Raw genomic sequence first — 25,915 nt, 5'->3', positions numbered from 1 at the left:
ATAGCAGAAGAGGCCCTTCTGGTGTGCCTGACACACTTTTGTACCCTGATTCCTCCATTGTTGAACTCAGAGGGGCTATCACAGGAAAAGGAAATCCTAATAATATTTCCATTTAACATGTTTTCACACTTGTTTTAAATCACAATACTGTTAAAAAAAAAAAAAAAAAAAAAAACAGAAACAAAACGAAACACACACACCCAAAAAACAAAAACAAAAACAAAAACAAAAAAAAAACAAAAAACAAAAAAAAAAAAAAAAGGATTGGATTCAAATGAATTTCTAAATTTTGTGCATCTATAGTTATGAGACAAGCTAACCATTATAGTTTACTTAAATAATTCTTTCGTTTTGTCACTTAATTGCATATGTACTTGTTCATACTTGTTAGTTTACAGACTTGAATAAAGAATACGGAGTTGTTCTTACTTGTTAGTTCATTTTGTCACTTAATTGCATATTTAGTAAGAACAACTAAATGAAATACAACAATTATATGTGCGGTTACTCTTGTACGCACTTGAATGTGTCTTATTTACAACATCAGCCTTGACAGCAAAAGATGCAGAATCACTTCTTCCGAATTGCCCGGCACCATATCAGCAACCATTTCGGCAGTCCCCAGAGCCTACAAATTTGTACCACAATAACCAGCAACAGTTACAACATTTGCTGAAACCATATAAACCCATGAGAAGCAATCCTCCATTCTAGCTTAGCCAGTAAAACAGTATGAACAGAATCATGGGTTAACGGTAAAACTAGCTAATATTAGGGACATTGTTATTATAGAAACTTGAGATTGCTTTATATCTTAGGAAAGATAACAAAGAATATTACCACAGAAAGTCCTCCTCCATGAACGGTTGCAAGAGACACATTTGGCAAACCTGGCACCTGCCCAATTACTTGCTTCCTATCAGGCACTGAGACACCAAAGATTATAGAAATTCCTTAATTTCACATTAAAAGACAAACTTCTTATGTAGGCACAAATAAAATATCTATCCAAGAAATCCATTAATCTACATCTGCCTCTTGTTACTTAGGTTCCAAAGAAGATTGGGATTTAGGACTCACTGAAAGGTCACAATCCTGTTCACACTCTTCTGTTCTTGATAAAATCTGAAAAGGGTTGTTCTCTTTGTTTGGGAAAGAATTCTGTGGCTCTATTCCATATGCTATTCAAAATGTATTCTTCAACTTCACTGCTCAATCCAGCAAACTGGCTGCTGCTCCCTAGAAAGAAAAATGATCATTCTTATGGTCAGATATAAACTGTTAGGAAGAGATGGAGTAGATCAAGGATTGAAGCTGAACAAGTATGTGAGACAATCAAGAAGAGAAAGATATGAAGAAAATATAGCACAAAGCCGGCAAATAAAGCCTAAAAATACTTCGAGCTTAATTGCTTGGTCCAGTGAAAGCATGTATTAGGTACTCTGCCGAATTATCTGATACAAAAGACACATAAACATTCATGTTGAATAAACCAAATCATTAGAGAGAGTGTGGAAAAACGCAAGGAAACAATTCTATTCCAGCCAATGTAACAGTATTCTCGGTAACAAATTGAAATATTGGAACAGAGATAGTATATTATTGTAAGGAATAGGCTGCATTTCATGAACTAAAGACACGAAATCATGTATTTCAGTGCATAGAACACAAGTCATTACTGAAGAGAAAACAGTTTTTTTGTCAACCATATTGACATATTGTCCAGAAAATAATTATTAAACTATACCAAGAACAAGGTTCCCCATTGCATCCATAGTGGCTGTCATTGCAATATACAATGTTTGCCCATGATCAAATGCTTCTGAAGTCAAGGTTCTGGGAACTGTAGTTGCAGTTTGACGGTTGACATATCCAGCCTCCATCAGACCATGATTAACTTTAAAAGAATCAAAATTTTCAAGTACTAACAGGTGACCCTGTCATGTAGAACACTATCAATTAGCTATTGCTCTTGCTTTCTGAACTATACTATAAGAAATACACAGAAAATCCACATGATATGCTGGCATATTTTCACAGCAATAGATGACACACTCCTATGACCCTATGTATCTCAACCCTTTGTTACCAATGAGTCAGAAAGCACAAAACTATGCCTAAAAGAAAAGATAGTAAAGGAGTGCAAAAGAAAAGATGGAAAGCAAGGAAACCAGAAAGGTGAGTTCACTATAAATCAACATTAAAATTAAAATATTAAAAAAAAAAAAACTGTAGTAATGTTTTTTATCTTGCATTGTTTGCTTTACCTAAATTGTTTATGAGGAGTTTCACATGAAATTTGACCCAATTTGAAATAAAATTTTGGTGGACCTGGGACCAAAAGAATCAAGTGCTTATCCCCTATTTTTTCTACTCAATAAGGATACTCATTCAGTTCTCTTATAAATCCACACTTTAAGTCATGCAAGAATAAGTCAAGGACACCTTATAGATTCACACCTTTCGAGGTTTTACAGCGGCATCCAGCACATTTTCAGCTTCCCTAAACAGGTCATGCATCAGTGACCCACTCCAGCAACCAGCTGCCACAACAATGGCCTTCTTACTATGTAAGGTGTTCTTGGACGTCTTAACAGCTACAACCTCCTCACTGCTATCACATCTGGCAATTAGGATCAACTGTCACTCCAACAATGCATATCAAAACCTTGACACACTTTCCATTTTTATATTTGGCCAGTCATTGCAGCTTCTAGCACAACCAAAAAGGTTGAGAACGAACCTAAACAAACTTGTCACTGGATCATAAAAGAATTCAACATGTCTGCCTTCAGATGAAAAATGCATGTTAACCTACACATGAACAGTAACTACATTAACTATGTAAAATGTGTAAGTTTGTGTGTCTTTGTATGGATGTGTACGCATATATAAGACCCTCTTGAATATATGCAGTAGCACATTGAACATCCTATTGACGGTCACCAGGTACAAATGCAGCCCCACGATCTTCATCAACCAGGAGAGCAGGTTCCTTTAAAAGCAGTTCACCACCAGACAGATACTGCTCTTAACCCAGCATCCTGACAGATACTCTGCTCTTAACCCAGAATCCCGTAGAAAATTCACTCTCCCTTGGAATGCATCCAACTCTTCAGGGCTTCCACCAATTAAGATGCTTCCTGCAGAAGAGAATACCATATCATAACACGGTTTTAACAATTAGTTTATCCTATAAATAAAGAGAAACAGCAACTTTTATCCTCTAAATAAAAAGAAACAACTTCTAGAGGATCACATCATTTTTTATTTTTTTGCCCTTAAGCAGCATTCATAAGAAAAATTTATAAGCTCATACTTATGTGCATAAACTTTATTCCTTCACCACTTATTCTCCAAGTATAATCTTCTATTAGTCTACTCATCTGGGCAATTTTTCCACAACCCACTATTAACTTATTATTGTTCGATGAACTTTTTGGAGGTTTTAAGCAAAAATAACACACTCTTTAATCTTTATCAAAACAATGTAATCAATAAGAGAAAATAAGCCAAAGAAGTAAAAGTTTTGTGGGATACCTTTATTCTTCCAAACCAAATGTTGAAGAGGATCCAAGCCCTGCTCAGCCAACATCACCCAAAGCCTGTGACCTCTGATTGCCAAATCACAAATATGTGTGCTAGGGGTTTTATGTAACATCCATAAGTGTCCCTGTCCACGAATTACAACCACCTCAAAATTACAAACCACAAAAGGAGAAAACTTTCCTCTAGACATTCAAACTTAACCAAGAGAAGAAGACCCAAAATTAAACCCACTATGTTGTAATTTTCCCTTTTTTTCACTACATTTTCTTAGCAACCAAACAGAGAAATCGAGTAGAACATACGCAACAGCACCAGTGGCACCAGAACAAGGTACGGCTTTGTAGACCACAGCCACGGATAGGTCCGACCCCATCAAGAACTGCCAGGCAACGGTCAACCCGATGATGACGACATTGAAAGTGTGATGCTATTGCGATGCGGATAATCGAATTCGAACTGGGTCGTGGAAATGGACCGGTCCAATTCTGTGGAGCTTTCTGGATTGACAATGGAAATGATTTTCCGGAGAAGCCCGATTGGTAGGCTCGCAGAGAACCGAATTCTAGGACTTAAGACGCCGTCGTTTCTATGAATGTTAAGCTCAGAACAAAACGTTGAAGCTGAAGCCACTGCTTGCTTTCAGTTCCTCCAAGCCTCAGTTTTTTCCGAGAAGTGTGAGTAGCTGTTAAACGAAACATGCAGACATTGAGACGGCGAAGTTACGACGTCGTTTGACCGTAGGCAAATTATAAAAATGTCTCCTCTATATTATTATTTATAATATTTTACTATTATTATTATTTTTTATAATTTTGCAAATTATTAGGTAACTTCATTATATTTAATTTTTTTTTTTTGGGCTTTCATTAGAGTTATCAACTTATAGTGTCAGTGATCATAGAAAACAATTTTGTAAAACTTTTGCTAAAACCTTTAATCTTGTATAAACAGTATTAGAGATATTAAAAAAAAAAAAAATGAAAGAAAAACATAATAGTGAACCTCATTGAATTACTAAAAAATTTTAAAAATATATTTTTATTCGATAACAAAGTTTTATTTATAAATAATGTTAGGAGAAAATATAACTTAAAACTTTTACTTGTTTATATATAATTAGTAGTTGTCAAGAATTAAAATGTACAGGGAATATACAATCGATTGCATTCTCATACAAAATTAAAATGTAAATTTAAAATAGGAACAGAATTTCGATTTCATTCAAAAATATAAAATTCTATAATAAAACAGTATTGTATATTGTGTTGACCATAAACCAAAAAAAAGAAAAAAATGTTTTTTTCTTCTTAATGAATAATTATTCAAGGAATTAGAGTTAGGTGCAATGATTTGTGAATTATAAAATTCTTTAATTAAAAGTTCTTACCAGAGAGGAGATTGAAACCTTACGCAGAAGTTCCACATCCACATCCACATGACATTCGACATCCACATTCACATGACATGTTCAACATGCTTGAACATCATCCATCAACCTTTCCAACGTCTGATCCTTCTAATCCATCGTTCTCCTCCAAGCTTTTTCATAAAAAACAGGGCAATTCTTCTATCTGAAAGCACCATGTATCCAATTGATATTCCAACCACCACTCCACATCCATAGCCAATCACTATAATCTTCCAGATGTCAAACCCATTTGTTTGCTCATACTCATCACCTTCTTTTTGTACCTCGTCAACATCATTGCTACATGTTTTGGTCAATGGAAGTCCACATAACCCCAAGTTTCCACTGTACGAAGTATTCTCAAACGTATCAAATTGCTTGCCACTTGGAATGGGTCCATCCAAACTGTTATTGGACAGGTTTAATACTTCAAGAAACGTTATATCTGTCAACTGTTGAGGAATCCTACCAACAAGCTGATTTGAAGAAAGGTCTAACCATTCAAGACTGCTTAAGTTTCCCAATGATGGAGGAATAGAACCCGTCAATTTGTTATGAGAAAAGTTAAGCCCTTTGAGTGATCTGAGGTTCCCAAGCAATTTTGGAATCTCTCCTTCAAAATTATTTTTGGAGAGATCAATGGTAGTGAAAATAGTTTGAATTTTCACTAGCTCAATAAGGATGCCTTTCATCTCCATCAATACAGAATCTTGGTAATAGTCTTCTCCCATATATTCCAATTTAGTGGTATTTGCTTCCATCATTGCCATCAAACTTTCAAAATATTTTGTTGGCAATTTCCCACTAAACTCATTGTCGGCAAGGTCCAATATCCGCAACTTTTTGAAAGGAAATCTGGCCATGGGACTAGCAACGGAGCCATAAAATTTGTTGGATCTCAAAATAAGAACCTGCAACATTGGAAGAGACTCCAACCAGTACGGAAACGTACCATTTATCTGGTTATTTCCAATGTCTAAAACCTCCAACTTCTTACAGTTGAGCAAAGATTGTGGCAATGAACCTTCAAATTCATTTCCATTCTAGTTCAGATTTCTTAGTATGTTTTCCTTTGCTAACAATTTTGTAGGAATTGTTCCCTGAAACTTATTCATTCTTAGATCCAAAACTGAGAGATTGCCACTTAAATTTCCCATACATGGAGGGAATTTCCCACTCAAACTATTATTAGCTAAATCCAGAACTTTAAGGGAACTAAGGTTGCAAATCAGTGAAGGTACCTCTCCAATCAATTGATTGTGTGATATAGAAAAGACTTCAATAGATGGTGGTGGAATTGGAAGATGTCCATGAAGGATGTTGGAGCCAAGATCAAGATACTGCAAGTTTTTCCATGGAATTCGGTCGATATTTGTCAGAAAATTGTGAGAAAGATTAAGATAATACAAAGAATCTGTATCCGCATTCCATATCCATTTGGGAATATTGCCTCGAATTTGGTTGTGTGAAAGACTTAGATATTGTAAATTTCCAATGCATGGTGGAAGATGTCCGTCAAGGAAGTTGGAGCTAAGATCAAGAACTTGCAAGTTTTTCCATGGAATTCGCTCTATATTTGTCAGAAAATTGTATGAAAGATCAAGCCATTTCAAAGAATCTCTACCCACGTTGAATAGCCATTTAGGAACATTTCCTTGAATTTTATTGTGTGAAAGTCTTAGATCTTCTAAATTAGGCAAAATGCTGTGGCTGGCCGAGTGTTTGGAGGAGGTAGAACTGAATGATGAAAGTGTATTTAATGAAAGATCTAAAGAAGTGAGATTCACTAGCTGAAAGATTGATATTGGAATGGACCCATTTAGTTTGTTATTATTTAAAGAAAGGAAAATCAAAGAAGTTGTCTCGAATTTCGGAATGTGGCCAGTGAATTCGTTATTCCCAAGGTCTAAAGACTTCAAAGATGGAAGAGCAAATAACCAATTTGGAATTGTTCCATTTAGGAAGTTATTATATAAGTCAAGCGATTCTAAATTCCATGGAACAGGACCGAGTGATTTGTTTTTTGAAGAATGAGGTGAGAGAGAAATTTGGCTAGAATTATAACTATCAATTTTAGGAAGCTCACCTATAAAATTGTTACCTATAAGATATAAAAAGGTGAGACCTTTTAGATTAAAAGACGACCATGGGATCTGGCCACTGATATTATTGTAGGAGAGGTCTATGGAAGTAAGTTGTGTAAGGTTTCCAAACAAAACCGGATATGATCCTATGAACCTGCAGTTGCTAAGGTACAATCCGTCCAATGACTTCAAATTTTTAGTTAGATAAAGTATATCTATTGAGAAATTTGATCCAGAAAGACCCAATTCCCTGAGTGAACTGCTCCAGTTATATTTAGGTAGAGAACCTGTAAGATTTTCATTGCTGAATAAGGAAAGGATTTCGAGTTTTGGTAGGTAGAAAATGGTATTGGGTGAATTCCCTCGCAACCCACAATCCCAGAGATCAAGAGATGTCAAAGAAGATGACAAATTCATCAAAGAAGCAGGATCGACACGAGACATATCAACAGAATCCAGAGTGAGGTTTTGGAGGTTGGTTAGGTTTGTGACAATTCTGTTAAAGGTAGATGTGTTTAGTCTCAGTTGTTGATTTTCATCATAAACTTCAAATGTTTGAAGCTTAGATAGGTAGGATATTTCGAGTGGTATATCCCCTGTAAATTTAGCAAACAAGATTCTAAGGTGTAGCAAATCTGCAAACTTACCAAATTCAGGGGGAATGGTGGAGCCTCTGAAATCATTCTGTGAGAGGATCAGAGTCTGGAGATGGCGAAGGAGGAAAAGGCTGCTGTTGGAATGAATAATTCCCCGAAGCATGCCGCAAGTAAGATCGAGGCCGATCACATGACCTGTTATGTTATTACAGGTGACTCCGCTCCATCCACAACAATCTGTGCCACTCTCCCAAGAGATTGTCGGAGAAGGAAAATCAGGACCACAAGATAGGGTATGATCAATGGAAAATGAGTTCTTGAATTGGAGCAAAGCTTTGCTGTTGTCAATGTGACACGATGGAAAGGAAGGAAACCGAGGAGGATCAGAGGATAGAGGTATTGATGAAGAAGAAACAGAGGAAGAAATAAAAAGGACAAGGAGCATATAATAAAGCCATGAAAACCAACCCATGATCATTATTATTACTCACAAGTGTTGCTGGGAAATAATGCTTTTAGGACCTAGGACCTAGGAATAAGGAATAGTGGGCTTAAACATTAATTAATACTCTGACATTGGAAATATGTGGGTATTTATAAGAATGCAAGACTATGTTACCGTATGATTCACCCAAAAAAAAAAAAAAAAGTCTATGTAACCGTATGACTTCTCTGTCCATACATGTATAGTAAGAAATTAGAAATTTGATTTCCATATTTCTGCAACAACTTTTTGATATCACTTTCTATGGGTGACCAATTTTCCAAATTACCTTTTGACTTTTCAATTTTTTTTCTTTTCCTAAGACTGCTTTATAGGAATTAATATGGCTTGAGAAATTAATTCACCAAATTAACACGTTAAGACCATTACAGTGATAGTCACAAATTGACACTAATTAATAGATGGTTCATAAAACTTATATGTATAACATTATCATGTGAACAAAATATATTACAATACCATTTTTGTTTTTTTACTGAAAAATGAATCTACTGCATATGTTTAAACGTGTGTGTGTATTCACTATGTGCCGTTGTCGTCCCCGTCATCGTAAGCGTTTTGTTCATGATTTGGTTACGGTAGACCTTTAATGATACTTTTTTTTTTTTTTTTCGTTTTCCAAATGTCAGAATTCAAGTAGTCCATAATGTAATTAACAAATCAAGCAATTTTGAATTATAAGTTAACTTGACCAAAAACTGGAGTAACAGATGGTTTTAATGAAGTGATATATATGAATAGTTTTTGGATAGTAAATAAGGAAAGAAAAGATTAAAATATTAAAAAATAAACCAAGAAAACATGGAAAATAAAATAACAAAAGGTATTTGTTTGTATACAAGAATAAGTTAGAAAGTGGTATTTTGAAAAAATTTTCAATGGTTGACTAATACGTAAAAACATTTTTGGATAACATGTGGGATTGAATTGCAACAAAACTGAAATATAAGGGGGATAAAATTATAATGTCCACAAACAAAATGATTGATGTGAAAAAATGTAAATAGGGGAGACTATATTTTATAATTTATCCTATATTCCCTGTTTCTCCGTGTGTCAACGTGAGAGTGCTGTTTACACTGAATTAGTGGAATATTATAGTAGATACTGAAACAGTTATTGATATGCCCATAGTATGTACAAAGGAAAACCCTCCAAATCTTTATAAATGGACTATAATGTGTTACTTTAAGCTTGATTTCAAAATTAAATGAAAAATTCTTTTATTTACACTTGTTTATTTATACTAATACTAGCTTGCTCGATAATCCAAGCTAAACCAACTCTACTACTAACTAGGGAGACATCTACAATGTGTCTTCATCAAAAGCATTTGGTCATTTGGTGTTACATTAGGCAGGACTTCAAATGATTCATTTTTTCGGTTTTCCAATTGTCAAAAATCTGGTTAGTTATCGATAATCTAATCAACAAAATAAATTACCAGAAGAACATATATCATCCTAGATAGAGTCAAGAAACCAGGTAGGTCCCTCCTCTTGCCAAGTCTCAAAAGTATATGCATGAATGAATACTTTGCACCAATTATATTTAGGTCTTTTAGTCTTTTGCAAAGTTGCTTTCCAATTGTGCCCTGATTAGTAGAGAACAACCAACTTTTATGGATTCATACCAATTTTGCAGTGGTTGGCTTGCATGTACATGTTATGATAGGCTTTGCCCAGTTATATCTGCCTGTAACAATTATAACTGAGGGACATTCATTTTTATTTTCTGTTTATATAAACAGAGTATTATTCCATTTTTCCATGTGTCAGTTATCATATGGACCAAAATTCTAATCAATATTTAAGACGATAAGAAATCAATGCAATTTGGAAGATAACTATGAAGACCTACGAGTCAACTCAAGTTATTTATGTACAAGTATATTTGGTCTTCGCAAAGTCCATTTCCATGTGTCCTGATCAGTATGTTATTGTTTTGTTACCTCTAATTGACCAACTACTATAGTCAAAGTTGCCCCAATTTGACGGCATTGCTGGACTCCATAATCAACTAACACTGCTGCCTAGTTTTTGTTATTAATTATTTGATTAACATTTATGTTTTTTGGCTTCTTTTATTTTTTTTCGCCCTTCAAATTAAGTTTTTACGTTACTTGAATAGGATTGGATTATGTTTCCTGTGATATATTGTTAGGTATTTCATCTAACTACAAAGTTTAAAAAAAAAAAAAAAAAAAAAAAAAAAAAGGCTACAAGAAGATTATAGGGGCAAAAAAATAAAAAAAAATAAAAATACTAAACTGAAAACCATTTCAAACCATTTACAAAGTAAGGCTTGTTATTTATGCTAAACATTTTTTTTTAATCATAATAGTATTATTTATATATGTATGTTTAACGTCTTGAATAAAAAAGAAAAGCAGATTACCAAAAACACTAAACAAAGGGTTAATGGGTTAATTTCACTCTATAAGATTAAGATTGATTTCACTTTACTCAATTAACCATCCCCTCCTGAGAAAAATTGGAGCAATTAGTAAGCTATTGATCCAACTTTCAATATTGGTGGAAGTTGGTAAATATATACGTTATAGGCTTAAATTATGAATAACATGGCTGCACTAGGGCTGAGCTGACTGAAATGATATTCAGTTCAACTGAGGTTGAACTACTTCCAACACCCTTGGTTTCACGTTTCAAGGAGTAAACATTACTCAATTATAGGGGCCGGTGTGGAAAAAATTTGATAAAGTGAAAGCTGTACAACAAATTAAAGTCCGTGGAAACAGAGCTACTTATGCTTTTGTGAAGCATAGTTTAAGTTGTAGTGACCACTTGACAAATTTTGAGCTTATGTCTTTCCAATAAAAAAACAAATAAATATTTGTGATTATTTACAGTGTGACTGGTTGGAAACATACAAAATGTAACAAACTAAAAGATAAAGAAGGCCTATGTCAATAATCTATGGTGTCAACTTTTAAATCCTGATTATAATGCCATCAGCCTTTTATGTTTGTAATAAACTGATTAATTTAAAAGTTGGTGGAAAATAATTTAAAATATTTGGGTACGTATGAAACAAATTTTTATTGGGTACGTATGAAACAAATCTTTATTGTTTCCTTTGTAAAAATAAAACAAAGAAAAAGTAAAAAATATCTATTCTTTAATGCAGAAACAATTATTTATTTATTTACCTTTTTTTTATAAAATAATTTTCTATTTATCTCTATCCTCCATGATATTGTCTTACCACAATATGTGTATAAGGATAATTGGAGCAAAGCAGTGCTCTCGTCGATGTGACACACCTGAAAGAAATTAGGAAATTGAGGAGGATAGAGATCATATCGATGAAGAAGAGACACGGAGAAATAAAAAGGAAGAGGAGCGTATAAAGCCATGAAAACCAACCCATGATCAATATATTTATTTATAGAATGCATACTGAGATTAATGCCTTTAGAACCTAATAGCAGGCTTAATTAATTAATTAATACTCTAACAGTGGAAATATTTGGGTACTTATAAGAATGTAAGTCGGTGTAATATTTGTTTAATTTAAAAAACAGATGTCAGTGTAACCTGTGTGAGTTCTGTGTGTCCATGCTTGTGGAGTAAGAAACAAGAGAGCTGCTTGCCCTTTCTATTAATTAACATACCAAATTTCTGCAAGAACCGTTTGATGTGATCTCTTTCTAAGGGGACGCACCTCCATATGACTTATTGTAACCTTTGATTTTTTTTTTTTTTTTTTTTTTTGGGGGGGGGTACTACTTCATTGATTGATTAACTATGGTCATTCTTAACAATATGGTCAAAACTCCAAAATAGATAATTCGTTAAACCGTATACCAAGTTATAGAATGTATTTCACATGCATTTTATTATAATGGACAGGTATACACCATTTTCATTTGTTTATGATATACATATATATATATATATATCCAAATATATGTCAAACATGTTTATCTTAAATTTAATTATTAATCTATTAATTTTTTTAAGATAATATGAATTATTTTTTGGGTTACTATTGATAATATGACTTGATTTGATATTAATAAAAATAAACCGATGGAGGATCTAATCTTATTTATATACGAAATGGTAAACAGAATCACAAATAAAAACTTCAATTTAAAAAGAAAATTAGAAGGAATTTGTGAACTCCCATATAAATCATGTCACCAAAACAATATTATATTACACAATCATCTTTCATTTTCCAAACAAACGAATCTAGTGCATGAATAATAACGCAAGCTAGCCGACTTTTAAAAGCATTTGGTCATTTGCAGTCTTCGTCTAAAGCGTGAATATCGGGCAAGACTTTTAACGATTCCTTTTTGCATTTTCCATTTTCCAAGTGTCAGTATTCAGGCGGTCTATTCAACAAATGAATCAATTTTAAAGTAGCTACTTGACCAGTATATAGAATTGACAGATGTGTCTGATGAAGAGATGTTTAGCACCAATTATATAAACCAATAATATTTTATAAATATATATATATATATATATTATATGCGTGTGTATATGCACCAATTATATAAAAGTCTTTTAGTCTTTTGCAAAATTGGTTTATCAGAAAAAAAACAAAAAAAAAAAAAAAGTTGATTTCCAATTGTCTTTCTTTTGTTTTTGGTAATAGATTTCCAATTGTCTTTCTGATTGGCAGAGATGAGACGTCTTTAATTGACGTCCTCCAATTACCCTTCACCAATGTCAGTCAAGTTGCCTAAAAGTGATAATCAGACAATAGAATGTGTGTTCTGTACGTATATGAGGACAAGAAAATGTTATTTTGAAAAAACTTATATATATATATATATCTCAATGATTGACCAACACTTGAAAAAGACAATCTTGTATATATTAAGATACAAAAATGTTTAAAATGATATCTTGTTTTTGAATGTAGAGAGTAAATTGATATGAACACACAGACTCTATACATTAGCAACACTCTAGAGAGCCCTTGGGGGCTGCAAACAAGTGAACTACCCAGCATAACAAGTTACATAGAAAAACCATTTTTAATGAATAAAGAATTTGATCAACACAGCTTATGTTGTATGACTTTACTTTGGCAATATAAAACTAATAAAATTTACTTTTTATTTCTTTCATGAAGTCATGAACAGTCCAGTAAATTTTTTTGATTTTGTTATACGGACCAGTATATCTATACATAGATAGATATGGATATAAATATATTACTCGTGGAATCATGACTAGACCAATATATCTATTTATATATATATAAAATCTATATAGATATATATATATATATATATATAGTAGACTTGTGAACATTTGTTACCGTAGATTTTGCATTCTGTTCATAGACAGAGCATTACTTCATTTTTCCATGTGTCACGTAATTATCAAGTGGTCCGAAATCTAATCAATAAGATGATAAGTAATCAATTTCCATGTGTCCTGATCTCTGTATGTTACTGCCACCTTCAATTGATCTGCCCCATTTACCCATTCACCAACTGCTATACACAAAGTTGCCCCAGTTTGACGGCAATGCTTGACTTCACAATCAACTAATAATGCTAACTAGAAAAAGAAAATTAAAAAAAAAAAAACAAAAAAACAAAATGGAAAGAAATAAGAGAGAGTTTTAGTTATCGTTTTGTTAATATTTATGTAACACCCCGTCCCGAATCGCACCGGAATCCGTGCACGTTGATCGAGGTTGACCGTTGACCGTTGACCGAAGGGGTCAAAGTTGACTTTTTGACTCGGTGGGAATTTCGAGTTGACCAGGGTACCGTGGCGAAGTGCATGACGCCCTGAGTTCGTAGACTAGTAGCACGTCGAAAACGGAGCTACGGTTTGAAAGTTATGGGCAAAACAAGTTGAAGTGTAAACTGTCTAAAAGGTGCCGGGAGTTGACTTTTTCTTGTGATGTAATTGTGAGTTGACTCTTGTATGGTTGTAAAGTACTCGTCGATACGAGTTCATAGACTAGCGGCACGCTTAAATCGGACATCCGGTTAAAAAGTTATGGACGTTTGAAGTTTACCGGATACCGTATTATTTTAATGTTTTTGGGTCGTGAACAGTGAAATGCCACGTGTCAGCTTCTGAGTGGTCCACGTGGCATGAACAGTGTCACGCAGGGTTTTAATTTTGAAAAAACTCTCGGGGAAGAGAGAGAAAGAGAGAGAAGAGAGAGAAAGAGAGAGAGGAGAGAGAAAGAGAGAAAGAGGACCCGCCAGCCGTCGGTCATTTTCACGTTTTTCCGGCCTAGTTACTATACACGCGCCGGCCAGCCAGATTGCCCACCTCATTTCCGGCAAAACCTCCAAATTTCACGGCGAACGGCCGCCGGACGCGCCCGGATCGGACGTCCGAAGTTTGGCGGCGATTTTTCCCCTCCACCGCCGGCCACCGCGAATCGGCACTGTTCCGGCCATTTTCCGGCCACACGCGCCTGACAGCCTTGATCCTCTCCTCAAGTCCGGCCTACCCACCAAAAATCACGACCATCGGACCACCGACGCGCCGGGATCGGAGCGTTTTCCGGCGAGGGGTCGAAAATCTTCAAACGGTGATTTCTCCGCCGTCCGACCTCCGTTTTGCTCACCGTCGGTCCCGTTGGATTGCTCTCCTCACGATCTACAAATCTGCAAAATTTCACAGCAAACGGCCACCGTCGGAAATTACTGTTCCGGCGACGGTTGCCGGTGACGTGGCGGCCCGCTGGAAAGTACTGTTCCGGCGAGTACCCCGAAAATTCCGGCCAGCTCCAGTCCGCAGTGTTCGACCTCCTGAACCCAAATCCGACTTCCGTTTCCACCAATTCGCGACGGTTTGGGAGAATTGCGGAGCCGAAACCCGAAAAGCTTCCCGATAAAATTCCGACCCCGTCGGGTACGATCATCGGAAATTAAGACCGGATCTGTGATTAGCATCACTCGAGCTTCGATTCGGTATATAATTCGTAAATTTTAGTTATCGTTTGGTGTTCGCTCCCCGGGTACCCATTTGGGGATTACCCGAATAAAATATTAATATTTGTGGTTTTGGTACTGTGGATGTTTTAGGTGCACGTGCAAGTAGCGGAGTCGATCCTGCGGAGGATCTTGATTGAGATACGTGCACAAGGTGAGTGACCCACCTTCAAATTAATTTTGGGAATTTAATTGGTGAATATATAATGTGTGATTTAAATAATTGGAATTTAATTTCTATGTGCCAAATATTTATTTGAATTATTGTGGAATTATTTGTGAATTTATCGGATTTAAGAAAATGTGTATTTCACCAATTTATGCCATGTGGAATTATTTTATGGTTTTGAGGATTTTGAAATTGGTGTGGTTTTAATGGTAAATTGGGCACGATTCGATTTTCAAATATTTCAAGGAAAATATTTGGTTATGTTGGTGATTTCAATTTTTATGAAATATGCCCATAAAATATTATGGGATTTGATTATGATATTTCGAGAAATTATTTATGCTTGGAAAAAATGTGGATATTTGAATTGATGGATTTGGGAGTTGGTGGATTTGAAAATCATGGGATTTATGGTATTAATTATAAGGAAATTGTGGAGAATTTCCCGGTTCAAGCGGATGGATTATGCCCGCTATGTTTATGAAAAATGTGAAATTTGTTTTATAATTTAAATTGTGGATTTTATGATTTTTAGATGCACCGTGCACGTACTGGTGTTCTGATTATGTGATATGGTATATGTGATATGGATATTGTGCACACGGATATGATTAGCGCGCAGGTGGGTGTGAGTAGCGCGCGGTTGATATTATGAGGGTGTCCTGTGGATGCCATCGGAGAGGGCGGCCACCCCCCATTGGCCGGGACACCAGGTTAGCAGCGGCGCAGTGGGACGCCACGCGACCGTATGCCGGTTTCTTTCTATAACCTCCTGTCTGGCGGTACCTTGGGACGCTGGGTACTGTTGGCGCCACTGGTATATAGTGGGTGCATCAAATGATTTTCAGAACTGTGTTTTAAAAATAAAATGTTTGGAAACTGAATTAGAATTAAAAATATAATTGTTACCGCTTCTGGTATTTAATTGATGTCTTGGTTTTCGGGAAATATGAATAAAGGGTTTTGTGGAAATGTTTTAAAAGGGGAACCTTTCCAACTGAGAGAATTGTAAGGGTTTTGAGAGACATTATTATTTCCAAATAATTATTATTTATATACCTATTACCGTGGTATGATAGTGTAGAGTAGTAGGGTCGCTCACTGAGATGATTAGCATCTCACACTCTTAAATTCCGTTCCTCTAGGTACCAGGTTGTCGGTGTTCACTCGGAGCGGACTTGATCTTCCTCGCTGTATTTGTTCGTGCAGTACCTTGTTCTTCTTTTACTGCAGTTGTACTATTTCTTTCACTTTTACTGTATTCTGTATTTTGTAGTACTTCATAAAGCTCTGTATACTGTATGGGACACTTAAGTATTTGTATTGCACTGGATTACTGTATTTTTATTTTGGAATGCTGAAATTTGTGGAACCAGTTCGTAGTACTGTGGGAGGAATAAGGGAACAATTATAGAAGTGTGTTTTCAGTGCAGGAACTTTTGTGGTAAGTCCATCCCTTAGGGGAGGTTCTGCCGGATCTTCCACAGAAGGGTCCGGTAGGGTTTCCCTGGGATCAGGGCTTGTCTAGGGTTCCGGTGGGGAACTTTGGACGGGTCCTGACAATTTATGTGTTTGGTTTCTTTCATTTTTTTCTCCTTCAAATTTTTACTTTAGTTGAATAGGATTGCTTTATAGTTTATATTATAGTTACGTTTTTCATTAAACTACATACAAAGTTTTAGAAAACTAGCTATAAGGAGATTAAAGGGGAAAAAAAAAAAATACTAAACTGACAAGCATTTCAAACCATTTATAAAATAAGACTTATTAATTATGATAAACGTTTGTTTTTTATCATCATAGTATATTTACTTACGTGTGTTTAATCTTTTAAATAAAATAGAAAAACAGACTACCTAAAACACCAAATGTATAGGGTTATACAACCAATTTTTGGATTAGGGGTTACTAATGGGTTAACTTCACCCTATAAGATTAAGATTGATTTCACTTTACCCTGTTAACCATACCCTCCTTAGCAATGGGGCAGTGAGTGAGCTATTTATCAAACTACCAATATTGGTGTAAATCGGTAAAAAGAAAATTTATATGCTTTTATAGGCTTAAAGCATGAATAATGGTGGAATAGGGCAGAGCTGAAATAATGCTGGGATATATATGCATTATGGGCTTAAAACATGAATGATGCAGGGATTTTGTCATATTTGGGGACATTGTGCTCCAAAGAATTTTTTTTCTTTTTTGGTTCCTTTATACATGGAGTGAAAACAGTATACGCTTAATGTTTTTGTTGCTTTGGGTGGGTCTATTATTCTGTTTTTATCTTCAATTTTATGAATGGGGTTAGGAATCTTTGGTTGATCCTGAAGCCAATTATAAATATTAGTCATTTGTTTTTATGCTGATTCATAATTTTGCCCTGATTATAAATATTAGTAATTTTTATTTTACTCTATTTAGTTTGCCAGTATAACCACGTACTACACAAAATGAAATTAAAATTCCAAATAACGAAAAAGTTATAAATATAAATGATATAATTATGTATACATATAGTTCATCACATCCATCACTTTTTTTTTTATACAATGCTTCCAAAGACTTCAAATGTCTAGTTAGACTTCAAATGTCTAATCTCATTACTTTGTATTTCCCTCCTATTAGTGGACAAGGATTCACCACAAGTTACTACCCATGGAGTCATGACTAGACCAGTAAATTTCTCTGGTTTTGTTATGTAGACTAGCATATCTGTATATGTAGATAGAGATATAGATATAGTAATGCGCTTGTACGCATATGCTGTTTTGCATTCTGTCCATAAACAGAGTTTTACTTCATTTTGCCATGAATCAGTTAATTATTAGGTGGTCCAAAATCTAGTCAATAAGATGATAAGAAATCAATTGCAATGTGGAAGATGACTATAAGACCTGCCAGTCAGTTCATGTCATCTATATATATATATATATATATATACATACAAGTATATTTGGTCAGATCTTCAAAAAGTCAATGTCCATGTGTCCTGATCTCGGTACGTCACTGCCACCTTTAATTGACTTCCACCAATTACCCTTTCATCAATTGCTACACACAAAGTTGCCCCAGTTTGACGGCAATGCTGGACTTCACAGTCGACTAATAACGATGCCTAGTAAAAGAATACAAAAAAACAAAACAAAAACAAAATGGAAAGAAATTAGAGAGATTTTTAGTTATCGTTTGATGCACGTTTACGTTTTTGTTTTCTTCCATTTTTCTCCTTCAAAGTTTTTACTTTAGTTGAATGGGATTGCTTTATGTTTATAGTTTAGATTTTCGTCTAACTACGAAGTTTAAGAAAACTAGCTATAAGAAGCGATTAAAGGGGAGAAAAAAAATACTAACTGAAAACCATTTCAAACCATTTTTAAATTAAGGCTTATTAATTAGGATAAACTTTTGTTTTTTTTATCGTAATGGTAACATTATTTATTTATGTATGTTTAATCTCCCTTGTTTTCGGAGCTGTTACTGTTCATGCTGAAGTTGCTGGTGGCTTGAGCTTGCTGTTGCTGCTGCTGGTGCATCCATTGTTGCTGCTGGTGCTGCTGTGTTGCTGCAGTGCTACTGCTGTTGGCATGTTTCTGCACCTCCATTGGTACCTCTCCAGTCAATTGACTGTGTGGTAACAAAAAGATTTCAATGGAAGGTGGTGGAATTGGAAACATGTCCACCAAGGATATTGCGGGGGAGACCAAGAATTTGCTGGTATTTCCATGGAATAATTTGGTCTATATGCGACAAAAAGTAGTTAGAAAGACGAATAGAATGCATAGAATCACTACCCACGTTCCAAAGCCATTAGGGAACATTGTCTCTGATTTGGTTGTGTGAAAGGTTTAGATGTTCTAAGCTAGACAAAATCCTAAAGATTGGAGAAGGAATGGTTGGAGTACATAAAACTCGAAGAAAGTAGTCTTTCTAATGAATACTAGCTCTCTGCATTAGAAATCTATATATAGGTGGGCATTTATAGGAATGTCGTGCAAGTTTGTGTAATCTGTGTGAAATCTCTATCAATTGAATTGATGTTAACAAGAAATCTACCTTCCTTTATGTACCCAACGCTGTTTCTATATACGGGCGATCAATTTTCATACGAGTGTAAACTTTTCATTTTGTTTTCACACAATTTCAAATATCATAGATTCAAAACTTTTTTTTTTTTTTGAAACCAAATTCAAATCTAACTGTGTCACTTGGCTATTGCATGGTTCATGGTTGTACTACGTGTCGTGGTCTGAACTCCTATGGCAGTAAGACTTTCAAGATTTTGATCACTCAGGAAGAGCAAATGTGTTTCATGAATAGATAGAAGTTAGCTACAAATATTGATTAATTTTCACCAATTTCCATACAAGGCTATAGTCTTTGCAAAGTTGACTTCCTCGTATCCTTATTCATAAGCAGGGAAAAGCCACCTTTTAAATTGACTTCCTCTCCGGTTAGCGTTTTTTGAATATAACCCAACCACCGTCCCTTACCTTCCTTTCCTAAAATGGAGGCAGCAATTTGAGGGATATTAATCACACTTGCATTGATATCAAATTTAGGCTTTTATGACACGTCAGGGTCCTCTTTGACACCTTGGTTTCACAATTAATGAAACATTACTCAATTAAATTTGATCCTCCCACGCAATATTACATCACTAAAATCTAAAAGGTTTAAATTTTGTTTGTCCTTTCTAAATGTGGAGTGTTAGCTATTTTAACCAACAAACAATTTGATTTCACAAGCTGAGAAATTATTTCAGCAACAGGCTCAAATGCCAAACACAAGCTGAAAAAACTTACTATAAACGATCAAACTTTCCATACCTTCATTTATAATTAACCATGATTCTCTAATATCCAATAGTATTACTGAAATGCGATTTGGGAGTTTAAAAAGTTATTTTTACTATAAAACAAAATAGATCATTTACTTAGTACAGTGTGGATCGAAAGTCGGTGCTCTATGCTTTTCTACATTAATAGGAAAAATGTAAAAAAAAAAAAAAAAAAAAAAAAAAATTCCAAGAGAAAACCGAAGATCAAAATTCAATGAGCATCCGTTTATAGGATAAAATATACACCTTTAGGCCCTTTTAAGATTAGGTTCGATTCTGTGGAGCTTCCAGGATTGACAGCGAAAATGATATTCCGAGGAAGTCCGATTGGTATGCTGCGAAGCTAGAGAACCGAGCTCTAGGAGTTAAATCGCCGTCGTTTCTATGAACATTAAGCTTCGAGCAAAACGTTGAAGCTAAAGCCATTGGTTTCCAATCTTCCAAGCCTCAGTGTTTTTGTTTTTTTTTTTTTTTGTTTTTCGAGGAGTGTGGGTAGCTGTTAAACGAAACCAGTAGACGTGGATTCAGGGACATATACGACGTCGTGCAACCGTAGGCAATTGTAAAAAATCTATCCCCTATATTATCGTTTATAATAATAATAAATATTTTAATTATTATTTTTTATAATTTTGAAAATTATTACATAACTTCATTATATTTATTTATTTTTTTGGTTTCATTTTAAAGTTAAGAGTTATCAACTTATAGAGTTAGTGATCATAGAACACAATTTTGTAAAACTTTTGCTAAAAACTTTAATATTTTATAGACAGAATTAGAGATGTTCACAAAAAAGAGGAAAAAAATGAATTAGAGAACCTTATTGAATTACTAGAATGCAAATTAAAAATTTTTATTCGATAACAAAGTAGATATATTTATTTATAAGTAGTGGTGGGAGAAAATATAACTTAAAGCTTTAGCTTGTTTCTATATAAATAGGAATACTAGTTGTCGAGTACGTGAATATACAATTGATTGCATTTGCATACCAGAATTAAAATGTGAATTCAAAATAGGAATAGAATTTTCAATTTGATTTTATTAAAAAATATAAAATTCCAAATGAAAACAGTATTGAATATGGTGTTGGCAAAAAAAAAAAAAAAGAAAAAAAAGAAAAAAGAGATTTTTTAATGAATAATTATTCAAAGAGTTAGGTGTAATGATTGGAAAATTCTAAAATTCTTTAATTAAAACATGCTTTTCCACACTGCTTTTACATTTTATGTTGTCCATATATATTATAATATTAGAATCTTTACAAAGAGACAAACAAAATACACGCATAGGCAAATACTACTATTAATAATAATAAAAGAAGAAGGAGAGAGAAAACAAACTTGGAACATTCTATATGAAGCAGCAATAAGCCGAACATATTATGCACCCAGATAAAGGAATTGGTATCCAATTCCTGGGCCATGGCATTTGTATCCTGGGGCAAAGATAAAATAACATCAAACTCCTATGTAAGTGCAAATTATTTGCAACCGGCACATAAGGTCTAAACTACTTCTCAAAAAAAAAAAAAAAAAAAAAAAAGAAAAAAAAAAGCAGTTTTGAAGAAGTTCTTACCAGAGAGGAGATCCAAACCTTTCGCAAAAGTTCCACATCCACATCCACATGACATGTTCAACATACTTGAACATTATCCATCATCCTTTCCAACGTCTGATCCTTCTTATCCATCGTTCTCTTCCAAGCTTTCTCATTAACAGAGTATTCTTCCTTTTGAAGGCATCATGTATCCAATTGATATTCCAACCACCACTCCACATCCATAGCCAATAACTACAATCGTCCAGGGGTCAAACCCATTTGTTTGCTCACCCTCATCACCTTCTTTTTGTGCCTCATCAAAATTTTTGCTGCATGATTTGGTCAATGGAGGCCAACATAACCCCAAGTTTCCACTGTATGAAGAATTATCGACTGTATCAAATTGCTTGCCATGTGGAATGGGTCCATCCAACCTATTATTGGAAAAGTTTAATACCTCAAGAAATGTTATAGCTGTCAACTGTTGAGGAATCCTACCAACAAGCTGATTTGAAGAAAGATCTAAACATTCAAGATCGCTTAAATTTCCCAATGATGGAGGAATAGAACCCTTCAATTTGTTATGAGAAAAGTTAAGCCCTTTGAGTGATTTGAGATTCCCAAGCAATTTTGGAATCTATCTCTCAAAATTATTTTTGGAGAGATCAATGGTAGTGAAAATAGTTTGCATTTTCACTAGTTCAATAAAGATGCCTTTCATCTCCACAGATACAGAATCTTGATAATAGCTTTCTCCCATATATTCCAATTTAGTGGTATTTGCTTCCATCATTGCTATCAAACTTTCAAATATTTTGTCGGCAATTTACCACAGAACTCATTGTCGGCGAGGTCCAATATCAACTTTGTGAAAGGAAATCGAGCCATGGGATTAGCAATGGAGCCATAAAATTTGTTGGATCTCAAAATAAGAACCCGCAGCATTGGAAGAGACTCCAAACAATGGGGAAACGTACTGTCACACCCCAAGTCTATATACTTGAAATGTGATAAAAGTCATATCTATAACACTTAAAAGAACTTATAATGCGGTACATAGAAGTCTCCAAACATTATTAATAAATAATATCTAAAATATATCTCCAAAAAATGGACTAAAAATAAATTCCAACACCCAAAAAGTCTTTCAAGCTAACTAATATAAAAATAAAAAAAAACTAAGCACCATTATCATATGCCAAATCCAGCTACCTTGAAACTATGGAGTACTTGAAACCATAACAATAAATAATGAGTATAAAACTCAGCAAGCTTTTCATAATTATAAAATAAGAAAATACTTAAAATCATAACAAATAAATATCCGAAAATAATCTTTAACAATATAAACATGATTTTCATATAAACTCTAATTGTTAAGTACCTAGTAGGACTTTTCATAACATAATATTATCCGTTGGTAATCCGAAATCCGAAATCCGAATAAACTCGTGTGTGAGGCATGTGACAAGTGGGGAAACATAAATTTTAAAAACAAACACTCACACCCGAAGATATGAGCCATACCCCTACTGTGATCATCAGTAGGTCCTCCCACATAAAACAATACATCTAAACCCGAAGGTAAAGAACCATAAATCACTAGGAAATATCCGTTCATGACTCATCTCAACACTCGAAAACATATTATAACATATTCATAAACGCCTACTAAATACCAACAACCAAAGCAAAAACACATATATCAATAATCCAATAATTTCTTTGTACAATACATATATATTTCATAAAACATAAACTTATAGAAAACATAGTAAATCAATAACATAAGTACATATTTGTATGGTTTCAGTTTTAAAAAGTCCAGTAACTTACCTTGATCAGCAAAGTCTACAAAAGATTAACAACCTATGAATAATACCAATAGTCTCTCATCAGTATAAAACAGAACCATCATATACCATAATTATCCTACGTATAAATTTCATAATCAAGCTCTTAAATTCAAACGAAATGAATAAGAGTTGATACCATAAGATCATCACAGCTTAAGCCCCGAATCTTAAAATCATAAGCTTAGAACAAAATCAAATCACCAGAAACCAAATAAAAACCTATTAATCCATAAACAGTCTCTAAACAAGAATTAAATTCCTTATTCAAACGACATCATCTAAATCTGAAAAATTATGAGGGTACTGTGCACATACATAAGTGACTATGATTAAAACAATTTCATAAAATAATAATGAAAAACCATTCAAAACTCATTGAAAATTTAACAAAGAAAAACTGAAACTACTAGATTTTCAGAAACCTTCATTCAATGCTCAAATTGTTTCTCTTTCATGAAATTTTGTATGCATTTGTAATTTTACAGATTAAAACTAGACAATTGCATACACTCTTATAAAATTTTAAAAGCCAAAAAAAGGTCAAAAACATGGTCAAATTAAATTTAGTAACTAATTGACAGAAACTAAAAATTAGCATTTTACAAGGAGCCATGTCTACATAAAAAAATTCATTAAAAATAAAATACAATTCCAAAGGCAGTAATATTTTTCAGTGTTTAACTATATATAGTAATAATGCTATATAAAAATTATTAGGTCAAAAAGAGATTGAAAACTATTTAAAATCAAATTTTATTCTTTACTAAATGAACCAGAAAATAAATTCAGACAGCTGGCTATAGGTAAATTTGAAAATTACCACGGCCAAAATATAATGGATTTGAAGCTAAAATTTTTTATAATAATATTAGACATATATAGGATAAATTATACAAATTTTCAAGCAAAAATAATTTCGTTTGGATCTGTTTTGAAATTTTTTCATACAAACCATATTACAGTTGAACAGAAAAACCAGACAGAATGCATAAATTCAGAATTTCATAATAAATTGAAAACAGATCTAAATTGCCCCAAATAAATTTCTACAGATTTATAAAACATGTCTATTTTCATCCATAAAAATTTTAATGCCAAAATAAACCTTTAAATATTTTAAATAAATTTGAACAATCACTCTGTACAGATCCCAAATAAATTTCTGATTAGGTTTCAACAACAACTCTTCAATTCAACCTTAATCAATATTTCTATAATCCAAAAACTTCTCAAATAATATCATATAACAGAAAAAGATCAGAAAACCAAGTATCTGATATTTTTAGATACTCTTTCAGACCTATTGCTGATACTAAGTAGCAGCCAAAAATTTATACCCATTTTTCATGATATTATGCGTGGATCAGATGTATCATGGCGAATTCTTCAGAAAAAACTGTGTCACTTGAAAGATTTAGGATCTTCCTTCCTATGCACCAAAATTTGTTCAAAAATTTCAAAATCTCCAAAAATACTAGATCCCTAACAACCTTAATGGAAAACCAAAACCCTAAATTAAGATCAAAAGCCCTTAATATTAACCCTAATAGCTTTTAGGGCTAGAGGAAGAAGAAGAAAAAGAAGAAGAAGACTTACCCGATACCCTAGCGGCGCAAATTTGAAAACAACGTAAAAGTAAAACATATTTTTCCTTCCTTTTTATAAAACCAAAAATAGAGTAAATACCCTCTTTTTTTTTTTCAATTTCCTAATAAAATTGAAATATACTTATGACCAAACCTATTAAGATAAAAACTCTATTTTTTTTCTTTAAAAAAATAAATAGTTATAAAACCTTTTTTTTTTCTTTAAATATATATATATATATATATTACCCGTACATTACACGTACCATTTATCCAGTTGTTTCCAATATCTAAAACCTCCAACTTCTAACAATTGAGCAAAGATTGTGGCAATGAGCCTTTAAAATCATTTCCATTCAAGTTCAGATTTCTTAGCATGTTTTTCTTTGCAAACAATTTCGTAGGAATCGTTCCATAAAACTTATTCATTCTTAGATCCAAAACTGATTGGCTTCCACTTAAATTTCTAATACATATAGGAAGTTTCCCAGTCAAACCATTATTAGCCAAATCAAGAACTTCAAGGGAACCAAGGCCGCAAATCAGTGAAGGTACCTCCCCAATTAGTTGATTGTGTGATATACAAAATACTTTAATGGATGGTGGTGGAATTGGCAGATGACCATGAAGGATGTTGGAGTCAAGATTGAGAAATTGCAGGTTTTTTCATGGAATTCGCTCTATATTTGTCAGAAAATTGTATGAAAGATCAAGCTCATTCAAAGAGTCTCTACCCATGCTGAATAGCCATTTAGTGTGCGAAAGACTTAAAAATAATATAAATTAGGCAAAACGCTGTGATTGGCCGAGTGTTTGGAGTAGACCGAGTGTTTG

General features: G+C 33.8%; 2 protein-coding genes across 10 annotated transcripts; both read right to left on the bottom strand.

Annotated features, from left to right (window-relative positions):
• Positions 1–274: 274 nt before the first annotated feature.
• LOC107427718 (uncharacterized) lies at positions 275–8,177 on the bottom strand. Of its 9 annotated transcripts, none has more exons than XR_009640909.1 (9): positions 4,937–5,959; positions 3,852–4,231; positions 3,541–3,673; positions 2,744–3,143; positions 2,461–2,623; positions 1,748–1,937; positions 1,081–1,239; positions 841–926; positions 287–672 (listed from the first exon to the last, which is right to left on the bottom strand). XR_009640909.1 is itself a non-coding variant. In XM_060820475.1 (8 exons), exons 4-7 carry the CDS (start codon positions 2,806–2,808, stop codon positions 1,100–1,102), a joined length of 558 nt encoding a protein of 185 aa, XP_060676458.1. In that variant the 5' UTR covers positions 2,809–3,143; positions 3,541–3,673; positions 3,852–4,231; positions 4,937–5,959; the 3' UTR covers positions 289–926; positions 1,081–1,099. The 9 variants fall into 9 exon arrangements, 1 of the variants encoding a protein (XP_060676458.1); XR_009640908.1 differs by having other exon boundaries at positions 290–628; positions 4,937–5,958; XR_009640907.1 differs by having other exon boundaries at positions 275–926; positions 2,947–3,143; positions 4,937–8,177.
• Positions 5,041–5,820, bottom strand: LOC132799238 (receptor-like protein 9DC3). Its single transcript, XM_060811253.1, has one exon. It carries the CDS (start codon positions 5,818–5,820, stop codon positions 5,041–5,043), a length of 780 nt encoding a protein of 259 aa, XP_060667236.1.
• Positions 8,178–25,915: the final 17,738 nt, after the last annotated feature.

This window comes from Ziziphus jujuba, chromosome 9 (assembly GCF_031755915.1).
Source record: "Ziziphus jujuba cultivar Dongzao chromosome 9, ASM3175591v1".
Taxonomy (NCBI): Eukaryota; Viridiplantae; Streptophyta; class Magnoliopsida; order Rosales; family Rhamnaceae; genus Ziziphus; species Ziziphus jujuba.
The sequence above is the reverse complement of the archived record's forward strand: the minus strand, read 5'-3'. Positions and strand labels throughout refer to the sequence as shown.